The 20,622-nt window shown below is 39.3% G+C and overlaps 1 protein-coding gene across 1 annotated transcript in view; it reads right to left on the bottom strand.

Annotated features, from left to right (window-relative positions):
* Positions 1-20,622, bottom strand: part of LOC124603351 (extracellular matrix organizing protein FRAS1-like) — a 218,419-nt gene that overhangs the window by 141,516 nt on the left and 56,281 nt on the right. Inside the window, exon 6 of the mRNA XM_047136392.1 lies at positions 19,427-19,541. Coding sequence (XP_046992348.1) covers positions 19,427-19,541 — 115 coding nt within the window. The remainder of the gene's footprint in view (positions 1-19,426; positions 19,542-20,622) is intronic.

Raw genomic sequence — 20,622 nt, 5'->3', positions numbered from 1 at the left:
GATCCTGCGTTGCTTTCGGTGTTTCATCCAAATAGTTTCCTGCACTGAATTCCTTTAAGATCTAGAACTATCCTGTAATCTTATTAAAAAAAACTGGATATGGCTATAATATAGAGACTGACTTAAGAGAATCACAGAAACAAAGTGATATCTAGATGAAACAAAATAAATAGAGTATTATATTTGTAGAAAATGTAATATGATATGACTGATTGAACAATTGTTGTACCGAAGTGTGTAGCTTTTCTATTTTGTATAGAGTATTTTATACCTTTTATGAGATGTGATAGCCGGCCGCGGTGGTCTCGCGGTTCTAGGCGCGCAGTCCGGAACCGTGCGACTGCTACGGTCGCAGGTTCGAATCCTGCCTCGGGCATGGATGTGTGTGATGTCCTTAGGTTAGTTAGGTTTAAGTAGTTCTAAGTTCTAGGGGACTGATGACCACAGCAGTTGGGTCCCATAGTGCTCAGAGCCATTTGAGATGTGATATAGATGGGAGGGTTTGTATAAATTTTGAAAGGGGTGGGTATTGAGCTAAAAGCTTGATTTGCAAGAACAAATAAATCATGACTAACACAAAACACACATCGCACCTTTCAAACAACCCTCACAAACAAGTGTGCCTGTTTCTTCTTCATTTGCTGTTTCCATAGGGTTGCGAGGTTTCCTTTGGGGACCTCAAAGGGTGAAAGTGGGACAAGTCCCTTCTGTAGGAGATGATTTAACAGCAAACCTCCTCTGGCATCTCACTCATGTACCTGAGAGGTAGGAATCCTGGGGAAGGGGGCTGGGAAGGGTTTCCTGTCTTTGAGGCTATCTTCTTTCTCTTCTTTGATCCTAGCAACCGCATCTGTATTTTCCTTTCTTACTTCTCATCTTGGGGACCTGTCTATCTTTTCCCTCTTTGCATATTCATAAACTTCTATCGCTGAAGTCCTTCCTTATTTCCGTGGTTACTAATAACCTATGGTACATCTTATCTTTAGATAAGAAGGCTGAAGCCTCAGACAGCATGAACACACATCCACATATATACAAATATACACTTCTACGCAAATACTAAATTATATAAGACAAAGCCTGTCATGATGTGAGAACCGCCAGGTGTTGTAGGGGAAAAGGTGTGTACATAAGGAATTATCCGCACATATATAGAGAGTTATGATGGTTCTACATCGAATATACATAGCAGAGGTGCCCATACATACTGAACAACTATAAAATAGTAATGAGTAATGGATAAATAAGAAAAAGGCATGAGCAATGTCAGTGCAATAAAAACTCTGATGAATTGAAGGATAGTGGGACATAAGTAATATCTACAGACATAATACCAATTGAAAGTATAGAAGTTGATAAGTAGAGGGGGACTCTAGGGAGTAAATGATATATAAAAGAATGAATGCGAAGTTTAAGATAGATTTGTAACTTTACCAGAATTATGGTATACATAGTAATGTACAGTAGGGTAATGATCCATGAGGCCTACCTGGAAATCACTAAGTATAAAGGGCAGATAATACCTATGTGGAGATAGGAAGATCTGTAGCCTAAAAAATAGAGATGTTTTGTAAGGGGTGTACCTAGCAGAATGTAAAGATGAAGTGCTCTCATAAGATCAACCCACAAGCAAAGAATAGCTGCTGATCCTGGGAGAAGGGGACAGTATCATGACAAAAGTCGCAAATTTTATAGGAATAATTCTGGAAAGTGTAAATTCTATGAATGACTAGCATTAGTATGTTTCGTGGAAGTAAATGAGTGTCAAAAGAACACTTTCATTTCACCCAGAGTTCCTCCAAGCTACAACTAATGAAAATAGTACATATTAGGAAAAAGGGAGTACAAAAAGAAAAGAATAGAAAATGGATTACTCATGTGTCATAAACACTTGAAGTATACGATTGAAAAAGGAAATAAAGAAAAGAAAAAGTGTCCTCACAATACCTAAATATTAGTAAAGCTGACTAAAGCCATGAGTAAATGCTCATGTCTTAATAACAAAGTAAAATAAGAAAAGAATAGAGAAACAATACTAGAAAGATTGTTGTTATGGAAAGAAGAGACATGTATATAAACATATGTAAGACATGTACTGTTAAGATACGAAATTTTATTATGAGTGATATTATTTGCATAATGATTATGTATAAAATATCACGTGTTCGATCAGAGGGGAGGGCATATGTAATGATTCGAGAATTTCTGTGTAAATTCTAGAACCACTCAGCCCTCTACAATCTTGAACACACAATATTCTAGATATGAGTGTGGGATAATAGAATCCTACCTACTGTATGTCACATGTTTGTGTGTGCAAGTTTAAAATCAGTTGCAGGAAGAAAGTAGATGCGGCGGTCACACTGCACCGACAAGTACCTGTCGGGCAATCCATAGAGATGTTTGTGAGTGTTTCAGGAAGAACCATGGAGTTTATAGGCTGGTTCAAATGGCTCTGAGCACTATGGGACTTAACATCTGAGATCATCAGTCCCTTAGACTTAGAACTACTTAAAACTAACTAAGCTAACGACATCACACACATGGTAGCCCGAGGCAGGATTTGAATCTGTGACTGTAGCAGCAGCACTGTTCCAGACTGAAGTGCCTAGAACTGCTCAGCCACAGCGGCTGGCAGTTTATGGGCCACTCTGTGCTTATTGTGTCATTGACTATTGTTATGTGAAACAAGAACAGCTGAAAAAGTGCTCTTGTAGGCTCTTGACTCAGCCTTGGTAGAGGAAAGTCGTATTTTCTGATTCATTTTAAGAAAGTCACGGTAGTCAAGCCAACTTTCTTTTAACCATAACAAATTTTGTTTTTAATGTTCAACGGTATGAGGTACTTACAGAAAGTTACATATGTATGTTGAAAGTGTGAATTATATTGTGCAGGAAAGTAAATTACATCATTAACTGGCAAAAAAGAAAGTTTGTATGTCTACTCATTTTATAAGTAGAAAGAGGCTTAAAAGTTCCTGTACCTAGCACTATTCAATGGAGAAGAAGTCAAGAGTTTTCCAGCAGCTGACTATCCTGTAAGGAAGAGGGGCTGCAAAATTCCAAGTAAGTCACCTCTTAAAGAAGTGGAATGTTGTTTGGAGAAATAAATCAGTATAACCCACACCCACATTCACACTTTAAGTCATCAGAATGTTAGAGCTGGAGTTTTCACAATACCAAATTTGTAAACAGCTGAAATGTTGTGGGCTTAAAATGAATGAGTGCAGACTTGACAGATAAATTAATTGAAATTCCAAATATACAATAATAAACAATGCCCATCTGGTCCCCAATACTGAGAAGTAACAGCTGATTATGTGCATGTGTATTTGCTAGCACTGAAGAAAAACTTTACCAAAAACCCTTACAAGTTACAATTATTTTCTACATTACTTTGTGACACTCACTGCCCTGTTATTTGGTAGAAAGGATATTTTGGCATAAAAACAAAATGTCTCATCTAGGATTAATAATTGCTCAAGAAGGAGCTATTCAATAGCAATGAAATACTTATTTATCATACTGACACTGAAAAGTGTGACTAAAACTGAATGCTGAAAGTCTTCATGCCTTTTTTGTCACCATTGCACAATATTACATGTTCTGTGTTATATTGTCATGCAGATGTAAAATTTAGTGTAAAGCAACATTTATCCATAAAACAAACACATTTAAAATGTATAGGAAATGTATCAGAGCTGGCTCCACTTCCAGCTGTTGTTTACAAAAGGTTCTCCACTGGTGATGATGATGATCATGATGATGTTTGGTTTGTGGGGCATTCAACTACCCAGTCATCAACACCCGTAAGGAGTCCCAATTTTTTCACAGTCCATTCTAGCTACTGTCACAAATGATGAGGATGATGATGAAATGATGAGGAAAACACAAACACCCAGTCCCCGGGCAGAGAAAAATCCCCAACCCAGCCGCAAATCGAACCCGGGACCCCATGAGCCAGAGTTAGCAATGCCAGCCACTAGACCACGAGCTGTGGATGTTCTTCACTGGCAATACTGTACATGCAATGTCATTTCCATTTTCAAGAAGAACATTAAGACCAATCCACAAAATGCTGTTTTTATTTAATTAAAAGAAATACACTGTTAATATCTTCCAATACAGACAGCCTTATCTCTGACCACAATAGAAATGCTTGAGATTCAGGCAGAAGCTTTACTTTTACATATGTGAAAGCAGCAGCCCCATAAGATTCGTAGTACATGTGTAAAAGGCAATATTCAGATCTATAAAATCATAGTGTTAGTAGCATCCAACATTCTGTAAAGTCACTGCATGTTATGATAAGAGGCACATGATGTATCACCAGGACCTGAACAAGAGGTTATTTATAAATTTCACTAGGGAACTTCCATGGACCAGAGATCAAGACACTCCATTTCCTTAATATTTAGTGAATACAGTGAACTGAGATAACAAGGATGAAGTGATATTCTCTTCACTGTGCAAAAGGCTTGAAAATATTGGTCTTGTCTTGTGTGTGGGCCCATATGGAAACAGCAGCTGTAGCCAATATCCATTTTGTAATATGTGCTCATGCTCTTACAGTAACCAATGACATTCATGGCAGATCAATAATACCCCTATAAAGGAATGTTTATATATCAGGGGAGGACAGATAGCACTGGTCTGATGTCAGCCAACACTAAATTAAACAATGCTCCCACAGTATTATAAACATCCTTAGAAGAACAAACTTGTCTCCCTGGTATGTAGGATGTATGAGGCAGGGGAAATACTCTCAGACTTATAGAAGAATGTAATAATTCCAATACTACGGATTGCACATGCTGATTGGTGTGAATATCACCAAACTGTAAGTTTAATAGGTCATGGTTTAATAAACTGATGTGAATTACTTAAAGAAGGATTGAAAGAATGACAGAAGTCAATATAATGGAAGATCAGTTTGGGTTCCAAAACAGTGAAGAAATAAGTAATTCTACAAGTTATCTTAGAAGCTAGATTAAAGAGGGGAAACCTATATTGTAGCATTTGTAGATTTACAGAAAGTTTATGGCAATGTTTAAAATTATAAAAGTAGCAATGATAAAATAGAGGAAATAAAATATTGTCTACAATTTGTACAGAAACCAGAATGCTGTTATATGGATTAATCACATTAAATGGGCACAGCAGTTGACAAGCAAGTGATATGTGGTTGTAGCCCATTCCCAATGTTATCCAGTCTGTGCATTGAACACACAGTGAAGAAAACCCAGAGAAGTTCAGAAAGGGAACTAAAGTTCAGGGATCCTGTGAAAGGCTGGGAAGATGAGTTGAACTGAGTAGATAGTCTTGAAAAGGGTTATAAGATAAACGAGAACAATAGTAACATGAAGAGTAATCAAATTAAACTGGTAGGTACTAAGGGAATAAAATTAGGAAATAAGACAAGTAGTAGATGAGTTTTGCTATTTGAAGAGCAAAGTAACTGACAATGGTAAAAACAGATAGAACATAAAAAACAGACAGATAGTGGCAAGAAAACTGGGAGAACTCACTAACATCTAAATTAAATTAAACTTATCTGGAGTGTAGGTTTATACAGAACTGAAACTTGGATGACAAGCAGTGTAGACAAAAACAGGATTAAACATTTGAAATGTGTTGCTACAGGAGAAGACTGAAGACTAGATGGGTAGACTGGATAACTAGTATAGAGGTACTGAACAATCTATTCAGAAGAAAATAAATTTAATGGCACAACTTGACTAAAAGAAAGGATCAGTTGGTAAGACACAACACGAGACATTCTGGAACAGTTAACTGGGTGACATAGGGCAGTTTTGGTGTAAAAATGGTAGAAGAACTCCAAAACGTGACCTCAGTAAGCAGATTCAAGTGGACATAAGTTGGACTAGTGTTTCAGCAGCTATGAAGAGACATGAACAGCACAAAGTATCATTGTGAGCTGCATCAAACTAGTCTTTGGACTGAAAAGCATCACAACAAGAACATCATAAATATCATAACTTTACAGAAGTAACCTAAGGTGCCCACTTCTGCCTGTTAATGTACAGTTTGACTTTTTCCACATGCCTCTAGTCTCATTGTTACTGATTATCAGTAATGCAATTCATTATGTAGTAAATATATTGTGAGGCTGTTGTGAGCATTCTTAATGACTTAAATAGTTGCTACAAGAGGTTTGAGGATTCATACAACATTCTGTCCAAATTGTTCGTAGTTATATAGTCAATGCTCCACATCTTGTTAATTTAAGCATGGTAAGATAGCATTTTATCATTTTCTGTTACTAAAATCAAACAAAGAGAAGTTGTGGTGTCTTAGGTTATCTATGATACATGCCTTCCACTTCAAAAATAGAGAACATTATTTTTTACTATTGATCCATCCCATCTTTGTACAGGTAGCACTAAGTATCTACAGTTGGACAACTTGTCTGGCAAAGTAGTTATTTTTTTACAGCCAGTGCTTAGAGTTATGAAAAAAATTCCCTGCAATACCAGTTAAATATGAAACTGAGAACTTGCTGACTCTAGTGCCATTCCAGCATGGTTATCAAAATCCTTACAATAGTTCCTGAGGTTAGCTCTTGCATAGAGGCAGAAAAATGGGAAGGGGCTTTATAATGTGTGTGGAAGAAGAACATACATTGACCAAAAAATCCCAATGTCAAAAAATAATTAATGTGTAGTAATGAAATTTTGGGAACACATTTGTCTAGGTAACATACTTCAGTGATTAACGCTGCAAGAAAACAGGTTAATATAAGTACGAGACAAGCCACTACAAGTATGAAACACTGCTACATTAATAACTGATGTAACTGCCAAAATGTTAAATACAAGCATGTAAATGTGCATGCAGTGCATTATACAGTTGTGGGATGGCAGTTTGTGGAATGGAGGTTTATGCCCATTGCACTTGGTCGGTCATTACAGGGATGGTTAATGCTGTTTGTGGATGACTCTGGAGTTGTCATCCAATGATGCCCCATATGACATAGATTGGTGACAAATCTGGTGATTGAGCAGGCCAAGAGAACATGTAGACACTTTATAGAGCATGTTGGGTTATGGGGCTGGTATGTGGGCAAGCATTATCCTGTTAGAAAATACCACCTGGAATACTGTTCATAAATGTGAGCACAACACATCAAATCACCAGACTGACATACACATTTACAGTCATGGTAGATTTAATAACCATGAGAGAGTTCCTGCTGTCATATGAAACTGCACTTTAGACCATAACTTTAGGTGCAGGCCAAGTGTGTCTGGCACGCAAACAGACTGGTTGCAGGCCCTCAACTGTCGTCCTTCTAACTAATGTGTTGCCATCACTGGCACAGAGGCAGAATCAGCTTCCATCAGGAAACATAACAGACCTTTATCCTGTCCTCCAATGAACACTTGCTTGACACCACTGAAGCTGCAAATGGTGGTCAGTAGAATGCACACTATATAGCATCTGGTTCAGGGCTCTCCTTGAAGTAACTGATTTGTAACAGTTCAATGCACCAGAGCCACATGCAGAACATGATGGCCTTCCCTCTCAGTAGTGCCACGTGGCTGTCTGGGGCCTGGTCTTCTTGTGATGCCACATTCCTGTGACAGCTGCTGCCAACAATCATGTACAGTGGCTACATTCCTGCCAAGTCTTTCTGCAGTATCACGAAAGGAACATCCAGCTCTTGATAGCCCTATTACACAACCACATACAAACTCAGTGAGGTGCTGACAATGGCATCTTTGTTGCCTTAAAGACATTCTTGACTAACATCAACTCAATATGTCCAGTCTCGGAGGTGACTAATGTTCATGACCATTACAGTGTGTATTTAAGTCAAACCTGATTTGCAATTTCATAGTGGTTCTACTAGTGCCACTCTTATGTGACTGTCATGAAACTGGAATACAAATCATCTTCCTGCTGTGGAAACATGCCTACCAATTTTCATTTGTGTCAAACAACTCCTTGGTGTTGCAGATTTTTTCAACAGCATATGTATAGATACATAGCTTGTGGTAATAATAATTTCATGTGGCTCAGTATAGATACATAGCTTGTGGTAATAATAATTTCATGTGGCTCAGTGGCCTGGTGCAAGTCTTTCAATTAGTCATCACTAGTTATCCTACCGGGAAATGGGCACTACAGTTTAATGCAGAGTATGAACTTCATTTTGTTTCTGGCAAACCTCACATGACTGAGAAGTGAATGATGGTTTAAAAGGCAGAGTGAAAAATCTGTAGTCCACCCAGGATTTCATCCCACAAGCTTTCAGTTTCCGGACATGCACTTTAGTGCTGTACCACCAGGCCCAACACACAATTTGGTCAAGCTTTGCTGCTCTCTGGTGTTGCAGTGTTTGTACTTCAAGGTTGCAGTGACATTCTTTCCAAAGTGGGAAGTGGCAATAGTTCAGTCAGTTTACAAGAAATATTGGCAAATTATATGCACCCACTTTCTTCATGAATCAGTCTATCTATTAGTCAAAATTGGATCAAAATCACTGCAATAGTTCCTGACATCAGCTTGAACATACAGACAGAAAGCATTGCAGGAACTTTTAATTTCTATAGATATTAGCAACATGATTTTGCATGGGTAGCACTGAGTATCTACAGCTGGAAGACTTGGCTGGCGCAGCCATGATTTTGTTTACAGGCCACTGCATAGAATTGTGATTAAAATGTAAAAAACAAAGTTAGGTAACTAAATATTGCCAGTTTCATATAAATTAAACTATTTAACAAGCACACACCTCTTGCAGGCATACTGTGGTGCCTGAAGGTGTGAGCAGACAGCCTGATTCAACTCACTAACAATTAGAGCTCTGCACAAAGGCACTGTGTCTCTGCAGCCTCACATTTGTCAACAGGATGGTCACAACAGTTTGCCATAAGTATCAAAATCCCTATTGTAGATCCTGTGAGTAGCTATCACATATAGGCAGAAGAACATTCAGCCAATTTGCACAAAATATTTATAAATTATGTACACAGAACTTCCTCATATCTTTATAACATGTGTAGTTGTTGTTGTGGTCTTCAGTACGAAGACTGGTTTGATGCAGCTCTCCATGCTAGTCTATCCTGTGCAAACCTCCTCATCTCTGACTAAAATTGCGACCTACATCCTTCTGAATCTGCTTACTGTAGTCATTTCTTGGTCCCTCTCTATGATTTTTATGCTCCATCTTTCCCTCCAGTACAAAATTGGTGATCCCTTGATGTCTCAGAATATGTTTTACCAACTGATCCCTTCTTCTAGTCACATTGTGTCACAAATTTCCTTTCTCCCCAATTCTATTCAGTATTCCCCATTAGTTACATGATCTATCCATCTAATCTTCAGCATTCTTCTGTAGCACCACATTTCAAAAGCTTCTTGTCTAAACTTCTTTACCGTTCATGTTTCATTTCCATACATGGGTACATTCCATAAAAATACTTTCAGAACAGACTTCCTGACACTTAAATCTATACTCAATGTTAACAAATTTCTGTTCTTCAGAAACAATTTTCTTGCCATTGCCAGTTTACATTTTACATCCTCTCTACTTCAACCATCACCAGTTATTTTGCTGCCCAAATAGAAAAACTCATCTACTACTTTATGTGCTGTCAGAACATGAGTAGAGGGAGATTGGTAATAATTTCATGTGAGTTAATGGCCTGGTGCAGGTCTTTCAACTGAATGTCACTTCAGAGATTTGTGACTTTAGATATTTGTGCCAGTTGTCCAACTGGAAAAAGACAACATACAGTCTGATGTAGAATCCACACTATGTTTCATTTATGGTGAATCTCTACCTTATTGGGAGGAAAATGTTAGGTTAAAAAGAGAGAGATAAAAATCTGTGGTTTGACTGAGATTCTATGCCAGAACCTTCTGGTTGTCAGGCATGCAGTCTATCACTAGATTAACAGGTCTGACATGATTTCTGCTATTTCAAAAGGAGACTTGCAGTCTGACATGGAATCTGAGGCATGTTTTGTGTCCAGTGAATTTTAACATCATTGAGACATAAATGCCATGTTAGGAGACAGGGTGCAAAATGTGTGTTCCAACCTTTTGGCTTGCAGGTGTGTGCTTTACTGCTAGCCCATTTTCTGTCCCCCCCCCCCCCCCCCCCCCCTTTTTGGCTTCTTTATTTTGACCTGTTTCATCTATGTTTTTTGTTAGTGTAGTGGTACTTAGTGATTGTCACATGATGTCTTCCAAATTTCATAGATGAGAACTTCACTGTCATTTTATTACACAAGATGGGCAGTCTCCTGTCTGAACATACTAGCATACCATTCCACTATCACACAAGATCGTATTCTGCTCAAGCTTTTCTACTCTATAGAGCTGCAGTGGCTGTACTGCTAGAGAGCAAATTTTAATTCATCATAGTTCAGCCAATTTCCATGAAAGATTTATAAATTAATATACACAATCTTCCTCATGAATCAATGTGTTTATTAGTTGAAACTGAACTGAAATCCATACAGTAGTTCTCACGATTATCCCAAACATACAAACAGAAGTGAGAATGGTAATTTAGTTTGTATATGTAGAAATAGGTTGGCGAATTTTCAGAAAATATTTATAAATTACACAGACAAACCTTTGTCATGAATCAATCTACCTATTGGTCAAAACCAGATCAAAATCCTTACAGTAGTCCTGTAGATTAGCCCAAACATACAGTCAGAGTGCATGCAATGGGACTTTGGTTTATATATGTGTGCAATAGAAGATAGATGTTCTACCCCCAAAAATGTACAGTGGCACATGAACGTTCCTTGTAGTGGCAATTTCAAGTGGTATTAATGTAGTTGTTCTTTGGTTTACTTCCTGTTTATTATTCCATGCTTTATGTTGTGTATGCATTCATGTTTGTATAAGTTCAAGCAGTTCCTTAGTGTTTGTGGGAATAAATATCTTGTTTTCTCTGATACCTACATATTTCATAACTCCAACCAATTGTGACATGATCATGCTGGCTTCAGAGTTTCATGCAGTTTCACAATATTGATGCTTGTAACAACCACACCAGCTGCACTCATTCCCACATGAGACCGAACAACTCACCAGTCATAATTGAACTGGCAGCCAGCACTACAGTTGACAGGGTGACAATAAAACCCCCGCCATTCTGGCAATATAATCGTCTTATTATGGTTTGCCCAGCTAGAAAGTCACACTACTTAAACTAACTTATGCTATGAACAACACACACACACACACACACACACCCATGCCTGAGGGAGTACATGAACCTCCAGCAGGAGGGGCCTCACAATCCGTGACATGTCACCTCAAACCACACAGTCACTCTGTGTGGCAGTTCATCATTTCACAAATATCAGCAGATGAGACTAGATGTGGTTGCAGTGCTCATGGAGGACACAGCAGCAGAAATCCAGTATATTGTAGCCACACTAGCAGATACCCTTGGTATTAATTGATTAAAAATGCACTGATCACATGCTTGCTGCAGTCAGAAGCAAAACAGCTAGAGAAGCTTTTGCGCACATAGGAGCTCAGAGACTGGACAATGTCACAACTCATAGAACATTTACACACATTGGCAAGTAGCACTGTAGGTGATGATGTGCTATGGAATATATGATTGCCTCGATTGCAATCAGACACCCAAAAATTCTCACAGTGTGTGTGGGTGATTGAAATGCACTGGCACAAATGGCTGACAGTATAGTTGAAATTTATCTGGCATCAAGTGTCTCAACATTGATGGTGCAACAACAAAATGTGCCCATGGTGATGCTAGACTGCCTGAAATTGCAATTGGTGGAGTTAGCAAATAATACAGCTATATCGCCGACAGTCACGAGGTCATAACTGATTGCAATCGGCACAGAACTTAAGTTGGTACCACAGGAAGTTTGGTAATGATGTACAAAAGTGTACATCACCTTCCAAGTGGAAGCATGAATCACACACTGTAGCAGCACCAACTTCTACTGCAAACATGCGCTGATGTTTTGTGATGGACCTTGATATGAAAAAACAATACCAGGTCAAGTTGGGGCGGAAGTGTCAGTACATCCAACAAATTGCCTACCATGCAAGAGCTGTGATGACTGCTGCCTGTTAACCACTACTGACTCCAAGACTACAATGTATGGTTGAGTAACATTATTCCTTAACCTGGGGCTATGTCATGTGTTTGAATGGCAGTTTATAGTGACAGATATATCACACCCTATTATCAGAGCAGATTTTTTTGTCCTTCTACAAACTTACTGCCAGATCTGTGACAGCAGCAACTAATAGGTTTGACTACTAATCTGCATACACCAGGGATGAAGTCCCTGAGGTGCCTATTGCCAACTCAATGCAAGGACCATCCCAGACCAGTACATGGTCCTACACATGACAACTTTTCAGCAAATGTTTACTGTAACATGATATTTTCTACCACTGTCCTAGTATGAAGCATATTATCCAATTCTTTTAGCTACAAAAGGCATTCCCAAAACAGCAGTGACAATATCATTTGGCCTATTTCAGTTTACCAGGATGTCATTTGGACTATGCAATGTGACTCAGACCTTCCACTACTTTATGGATGCGATGATAAAAGATTTAGATTTTTACTATGTGGACATAAATGATATGTTGGTGGTGTCCACACAAAAAAATGGAGGTCATAAGCAAATACTCCCTACCTACCACAGACTAAGATCTATGATGGTTCCTAGGAGTAGTAAATTTCTATGACTCATTCATTCATTCACAATCACATAGTGATAACCACACTGTTGAATGAATACCTTAGGGGCACACCAATGCCTAACTGCAGAGTGCCTTGAACCAGCAAGGCAGACACCGTGTTTCAGCCTGTGAAAACAGCTACATCAGAGGCTGCCCAGTCAGCACACACAGTTGCACACATCCCACTTCTTGCTTATATTCGTTTTTGATGCTTTGTCCACTGCCATTGGTGCTGCACTTCAGCAATATGTTGATCAGTATTGGCAGGCCATTGCATTCTATAGCCATAAGTTGTTGCCATCTAAGCAGCATTGGGCAACATGGGTGACCTGTATGCAACTTATGCTTTTTCAAAAAATTCACACACATTAGAAGGGTGGCAGTTCACTACCTATATGAATCATAAGCTCCTTACCTATATGCCTTTAAGGTAAAGCTGGAGAAAGTATTTCTTAGACAGCTGCAACACTTAAATCGTATCAGCCAGTTCATGACCAGCATTGTGTAGATGGAAAGGAAGCTAAATATTCCAGCTGACGCACTTTTGTGTGTGGAAACAGTGAATGTGGTAGCAGATGACATCACATGGGTGGAAGCAGTGACAAATGCCATTGGTTACGAGACCCTCACACACAGGAGCAAGGTGATAGTGAGTTGTGTGATTTATTGCAACAATCAAAAGGATTGAGATTATAGATCATGACATCACTTGAAGAAAATGGGAAGTTATATCGTGACATAGAAAAAGGCAACAGCATCAATGCACAATCTTGTACACTTGGGAGTAAGGAGTACTGTCAGATTAGTCAAACAGAACTTTATATGGCCGGATATGCACAGAGACTGCAGAAAATTTGTGAAGTGATGAACAGTGTGTCAGAGGAATAAAATCACATGGAACTTCAGAGCACCAACTGACCACATTTTATCAACTAAAACAGCATTTTGAACATATGAATACTGACATTGTAGGCCCACTCACAGCATCGAAGGCTACAGTATTGCCTGATGGTGGTAGACAGGTTCACCAAGTGGCCTGAGGCATTTATATTCAAGAACGGCATGGCAGAAACTGTAGTGCAAACTTTTTTCATGGTTGTGTTGCCCAATTTGGAGTCCTGCAGAAAATTACCACTTGTTAGCGATGGGAATCTGAAGCCTACATCTTCAGAGTATTGGCCATGTTATTAGGTATTAAATATTTATATGCACCACAGCATGTTCCACAACAGCTGATCTGTCGATTTCCCCTCTTCTGCAATTTCCCTTGTGCTGTTCTAGTCGTTTTTTGACAATTCTTTTTGTAGTATCGATGTATACCTCCACAAAACTATACAGAACTTACAAATTCCTGCTTTTTCCAGTGGTTAGTGAGCATCCTTAGCAGATTTTACGTGATCTTGTATCTTCCGGGTGGGTTTTTAGAGTACGGTACCATGATGTTCCACTTTTTCAAGAGTTTTTCTATGCCATCATTAAAGAGCTTAATCAAAGGCAGAAAACTTCTGATTTCACTGGTGCTTGAGCATTGCTATGATTTTTTTGTGGTGTTTGTAATGTTCTTTTTACCTCAGCGAATGAATAACCACTCTTGAGCAATGCATTGGTGAGATGTTTTAATTCTGTGTCAAGCAGCTGTTATTGGCAGATGTTGCTTGCTCTATCTGCCAACATTTTTATGATGCCTTACCTTTGTTGTGTGTGGTGGATCAAATCCTAGTGTAGGTAACGGTTGGGGTGCATGGGTCTTCGGTAAACCGTGTGCCCCAAGCTATTACCCGCAGCTGGAGATGAGACATTTGGTTTTAATGTGAAATCCATTCAACCACTTCATAATAGTCTGGAACATTTTATTAACTGTAACTATGAGTTATTGTGAAATATATATGGGAATAAATATCTTGTTTTCTCTGATACCCACAATATTATTGTATTTCTTCCATTTTATGCTGTTGTTGATGTAGTTGAATCCAAACTCATATCAAAAATTGTCTGTTGATTGTCATTTGTAAGTTAAATGACATTATGTGTGCATGAAACTCCTTCATGATTTTAGTGAATATTTCTTACTGCTATTGGAGAGCTCTGGTAGATTTGTACATAATGCCTGCGTTATTAACAAACAATTTTTTTCATGCTGTAGAAATGAGGAGTGTTTTATACAATTATAGACAGAAAAGAACTGTAATGTGGAAAATTATTATTATTATTATTAGTATTAGTATTAGTATTAGTATTATTATTAAAATAATCTCCACTGCGATAATGCAAATGTGTGATCAACTACTAGAACCCAGGTAAGAACAAATCTTCAGAATAACAGCTTAACTAGCCCTTCCACTTCATTCTCATTTGAAATGTCTTGCCACACAATGGTTCCTTGAAGTGTTGTAATGTTTTCAAGGGCATAGGTTTTTATTTTACAGAGTTTTCGTATTTTCACATATTGCTGCAGTATGGCTTTTGTTTGTTTTGCAATATATTTAAAATGAGATATGCAATCCACTGCCACAATACTAGAGGTAATAATAATTCCTGTACAGATTACACATCTAGGGTTTAGAATGGTGTTTTATATTCTGGTGAAAATTCTGTAACAGGTGATCAGCAGATATTAAGTAGGAAGCTGAAAATTCTCAGATACACACAAACAAAGTAAAAGACTAGCACATCAGCCACTCCTACAATTTTATCAGATCTAGACACAGGGAAATTGTATATATCTCCAGTGCCCATATACACATTGTGTGGTAGTGGTGTGAGGCAGGGGGTTGGGGGGAGGGCTGCTTTTGTATGTTAATGCAGTTCTTCACTCTTTCCAAATTGTCATGATGATGCTGGAATTTATGAATCGTGAAGTGTGAATATGAATAAATTTGAGACTATGTGGATTCTCTCTCTCTCTCTCTCTCTCTCTCTCTCTCTCTCTCTCTCTCCCTCTCCCTCCCTTCCTTGCTCCCTCCCTCCCGTGGTCCCTTGCTCCCTCCCTGTCCCACTCTCTTCCCTCCCCCCTCCCCCCTCTCTTGTCTCCTATACATTGTCTTCAATAAAGTGGTATTTCTCTATGTATTCACATTATACAGTTATAACAGTGTGACCAACACATAACCACTGACTGTGGAAATTTGCACACCACATTGATGGTTTCCATTCTTGACAGTGTAGTGCTTCTCATCCAACTCTTCCACTGTCTTTAGTTCTGTGCTTCAACTTAAGATGCTAGTCCTGAACGACTGACAGCAACAAACAATCTACTGTGGAACCTCTTTGCTGCACCCTACTTGCCAAAATCCTATGAACAAATTGCACTGCAACATCCTCGCTGCAGAGATTTGTATTTGTTCAACACAGACAGCACATATTTTGCACCATGTACAAATTCATTTGATCTGCCTTTGCTCCACCAGTTGTTCTATTTTTGAAAATAACCACAGAACAGACCTAGGTTCATCCAGATCAATCTCAGACCTGACCAAATTAAAATAATCTCCTGTCCCACTCTCTTCCCTCCCCTCCCCCCCCTCTCTTGTCTCCTATACATTGTCTTCAATAAAGTGGTATTTCTCTATGTACAGATCATGTATTCAATATTCTACACCTGTCTACATCTCAAGTTTCCACATTAGTGATCCCAATGATTTATGATGACCATATATGAGGTAAAATTCACATTATACAGTTATAATAGCGTGACCCACACATAACCACTGACTGTGGAAATTTGCACACCACATTGATGGTTTCCATTCTTGACAGTGTAGTGCTTCTCATCCAACTCTTCCACTGTCTTTAGTTCTGTGCTTCAACTTAAGATACTAGTCCTGAATGACTGACAGCAACAAACAATCTACTGTGGAACCTCTTTGCTGCACCCTACTTGCCAAAATCCTATGAACCAATTGCACTGCAACATCCTCGCTGCAGAGATCTGTATTTGTTCAACACAGACAGCACATATTTTGCACCATGTGCAAATTCATTTGATCTGCCCTTGCTCCACCAGTTGTCCTATTTTTGAAAATAACCACAGAACAGACCTAGGTTCATCCAGATCAATCTCAGACCTGACCAATGATTGTGGACAATTTATTTCTAGATATCTGTGTCATAAATGAACTTTCACATGTGCCACAGCAACAGCCTCGGCATTCTTCCTTTCATGCAGCAGCCAAGCCTGACTGACTTAGTCCTATCACTTCTAATGCTGACATCATCACACCCAGGTGGTGCATGTCAACTAAGCCTGGCCTCCCCACAATCCACTCCATGCCTGCGCATGCGCAGACCATCACCATCACTGTCCACCCATGTCTGCAGAGAATTCTGCCAAGCATGCTGCTTCCACTCCTCCACAGAACAGCCCCAAGTGAATCACACTCAGGCCTGGGCAGAATGCTGCCATGCATACTACGCTCTCGCCTGTGCAGAACATTGCCAACTGTGCTGTGCCACCACAAATGCCACAAGTGGCCAACTCTACCACACCTGAGCAGAGTCACTTCCATGTGTATCATGTCCATGCCACAGCTCAGCACAATGACCTGCAACCTGTCAAAATAAATAACTTTGAAGTATGTGATCACACCCCACATGCTGTTACATCCACGCGTGACTGTCACTTGCTTTATGAGTACTCAATAGTGCTCACAACAAGTCTATCTATTCGAGAAGACTGTCCTTGTTGCCTCTACATACCATACCATGCCAAATCGGATTCACTCTGTATGCAGATCACAATGTTCCCACAATATAATAATGACACATCAGCTACCCTCACCACAATGTATGAGCAGCTCAGTGTCATGACCTACAACCATCACAATGGCAGGGCACTTGTGACCCCAGTCCTGATGACTGGTCATAGCTTCCTGATGTCTGACCATGCCCATCCGCTCCATCCCTCATCTGCAGTGTCACCAAACCCAGACATGAAACACAACAAGCATAACAGAACACCATGTTTCTCTTTGCCACCTGGCTCCTCTGCTGATGGCATCTTCTGGCATGTCCCTTTGGCTGGGCAGTGCACTGTTGCCATGTCCCTTTACCATGACTCGCCAGAATGCAGCTCAATCATTGTCTGCTGCCGATCTTCACACATCATTGACTACACTGACTACATTCCCCTGGTTCCACATTTGATTACCACACGACTACCATGTGTTGAAGATTTTCTACAACAACACATTTGGAACACATCAGAGGAATTGCACACAACACACGCCAGGGCAACCACTGTCAGTTGCACTATTTATCTTCAACTGTCACTGACAACTTCAGTGCCTCTTCCCAACATGAATTCAACACAACAATGCTTGACTCTGTGACTGCATTTCCACCTACATTGACTTCAACCAAGACCCAAAATGGATTGGTACCCAGAATTTCTGCCTCCTCTTGGTCTCCAGTGCCACATGGTCAGTCACCTTAAAGGCCAGTTGCTAATAAATTAGTGATCCACATCAATTGGACTACCCTCTGAACATATCTCAACATACTCCATCACTTCAATCAGAACAGAGTCCCTTTGATGTGAGCAGCCTGTGTAGAAATCCTCACCACAGATACCCTACCCTCCTCTATTTGGTCTGACCACTTGTGTTCTGTGTGTACACATCAGACATTTTCCACGTCAGCCACAGATATACCACATGTCCAGCATTCATGCAATGCCAAACGTGACTTCAAGATATTGCCCAGTGATGTCTCACGAAAGTGTCAGCCACAGCACAACTGGCCATGTGCATCTGTGCCTCATTGCCTGTAAGAAACAGACCAACTGTGTCTGGTTCCTGCCCCCACAACACAGTTATTCAGAAGAGACTTACACCTGTGAGAAAGAGCCCAGCTGCATCCCCGTTCTGTGCCAATCATTACACGGACGGTCGGGCAATCTTGCCTTACATGACGCCAGATGCCAACTAACTGCTGCGTCACCTTGTTGACCTCAGTGCCGCTTCTTCATTTCCTACCCTGTGCTCCACACTGCTAGGCCTCTGTGGCAGCTATTGACCAGAACAACATCACTGGATGTCTTGTGTACATTGTCTTCAATAAAGTGGTATTACACTATGTACATATTATGTATTCGATTTTCTACATATGTCTGTATCCCATGTTCCCACAAATTAATGAATCCAATAACTGTATACTCTCACCTTTCTAAACAAGAAACTTATGAAAGCTATGTATTACTTATATGTCATGCCAGTAAAAATACTAGCTGCTCTAAAATGGTAATTTTTTTCAAAGCATTTAAACATTTTCTTGGTTTGCCTGAGTTGACCTTAAATTAAATACAATGATGACCATCCTACTTCTGAATCACTACTATGCTTTTTCTTCTGAATTCTCTCCACTGACTTGCTCTATGATTTCTAGGAAATGATCATTACAATGTTTGCATAGTGTAGGGTTACATATCATTTTCTTTATTCTACTTTTCTTATAGACTCCAACATTTGATTTTCAATGATCTCCATATTTTTTTCATTTATACTGACAAAGTGAACTTTTTTGTTGCTTATGTAACTACTAGAAGGACTAAAAATAACATTTTAGATATATTTGATTGAGAAAATACTGCAGATTTTTTTTTTATTTCTGTAAGCCTATTACCCTGGGATATATCATATAACAAACATTTATAGGTACACATGAAGTAGAAGACATATAGCATTTAAAGTTGAATAATGATGACAAACCATTTGGGATTCTTTCCAGCTGGATAAAAAAGTTTTCTTCTCCTTCATACAATGAGTCATCAACAGGTTTTACTTCACAAACAGAAGATTTTGACCCTTTTTGGAATGTCACTACCTGCACAGAAATGAAAACTGTATGAAATATTAACTTTGGGGTGTTTAGGGGCCATTACTAAAATATTTTGTTGAAGGTTACATATTGTGAAAAATATTCACAGAATTTTTTTAACAAATATTCTGACCATTTCAGAGCTCAAGTAATTCATAAATGAAAAATTCTGTCTTATAATTAATCAATTAATTATAAAGAAGCTAGCAGTTATACTATTTATGTGCAAATGGCTGAAGTGAATGGATCAATTTCAGATGAAAGATGTACCCAAACCTTATTAAATTGCAAATACTGATATACACATATCAAAAAAAAGTTTTGCATCACCTCGGTTCCCAGAACTCCTGAAGATAGTGACTGTGGATACTGTATCACAGACACAGTCCATTTTACTGTTCAGATATGTCACTAAACCCACCCAAAGATGTAAACAACCATGCATGAGCAGCGCCTTTTAGATGGAGGGGGTCTGACAGCCGATCAGTTCCAGACATTCCACCAGGGAGGAGGAACAAGGCTCATTTTGTCTGTAGTTCAACTATCTCTAGACAGTTAATACTGTGGTCTGATTGCATTCACATTGCTGTTTTGTATTGGGAAGGGCCTTCAACAAGGGAAGTGTCCAGGTATCTAGGAGTGAAACAAAGCGATATTGTTCGGACGTGGAAGAAATGCAGAGAGACAGGAACTGTTGATGACATGACTCACTCAGGCTGCCCAAGGGCTACTACTGCAGTGGATGACCACTACTCACAGATTATGGCTCGGAGGAACCCTGACAGCAATGCCAACATGTTGAATAATGCTTTTTGTGCAGCCACAGGATGTTGTGTTAGGACTCAAACTATGGGCAATAGGCTGCATGATGCGCAACTTCACTCCTGACATCCATGGCTAGGTCCATTTTTACAACCATGACACCATGCAGCATGGTACAGATGGGCCCAACAACATGCCGAATCCACCACTCAGGATTGGCATCATTTTCTCTTCACCAATGAGTGTCCCATATGCCTTCAACCAGACAATTGTTCGAGACATGTTTGGAGGCAACCTGATCAAGCTGAATGCCTTAGACACATTG

This window comes from Schistocerca americana, chromosome 1 (assembly GCF_021461395.2).
Source record: "Schistocerca americana isolate TAMUIC-IGC-003095 chromosome 1, iqSchAmer2.1, whole genome shotgun sequence".
NCBI classification, from domain to species: domain Eukaryota; kingdom Metazoa; phylum Arthropoda; class Insecta; order Orthoptera; family Acrididae; genus Schistocerca; species Schistocerca americana.
Note: the sequence above shows the minus strand (reverse complement) of the source record. Positions and strands in the feature narration are given on the sequence as shown.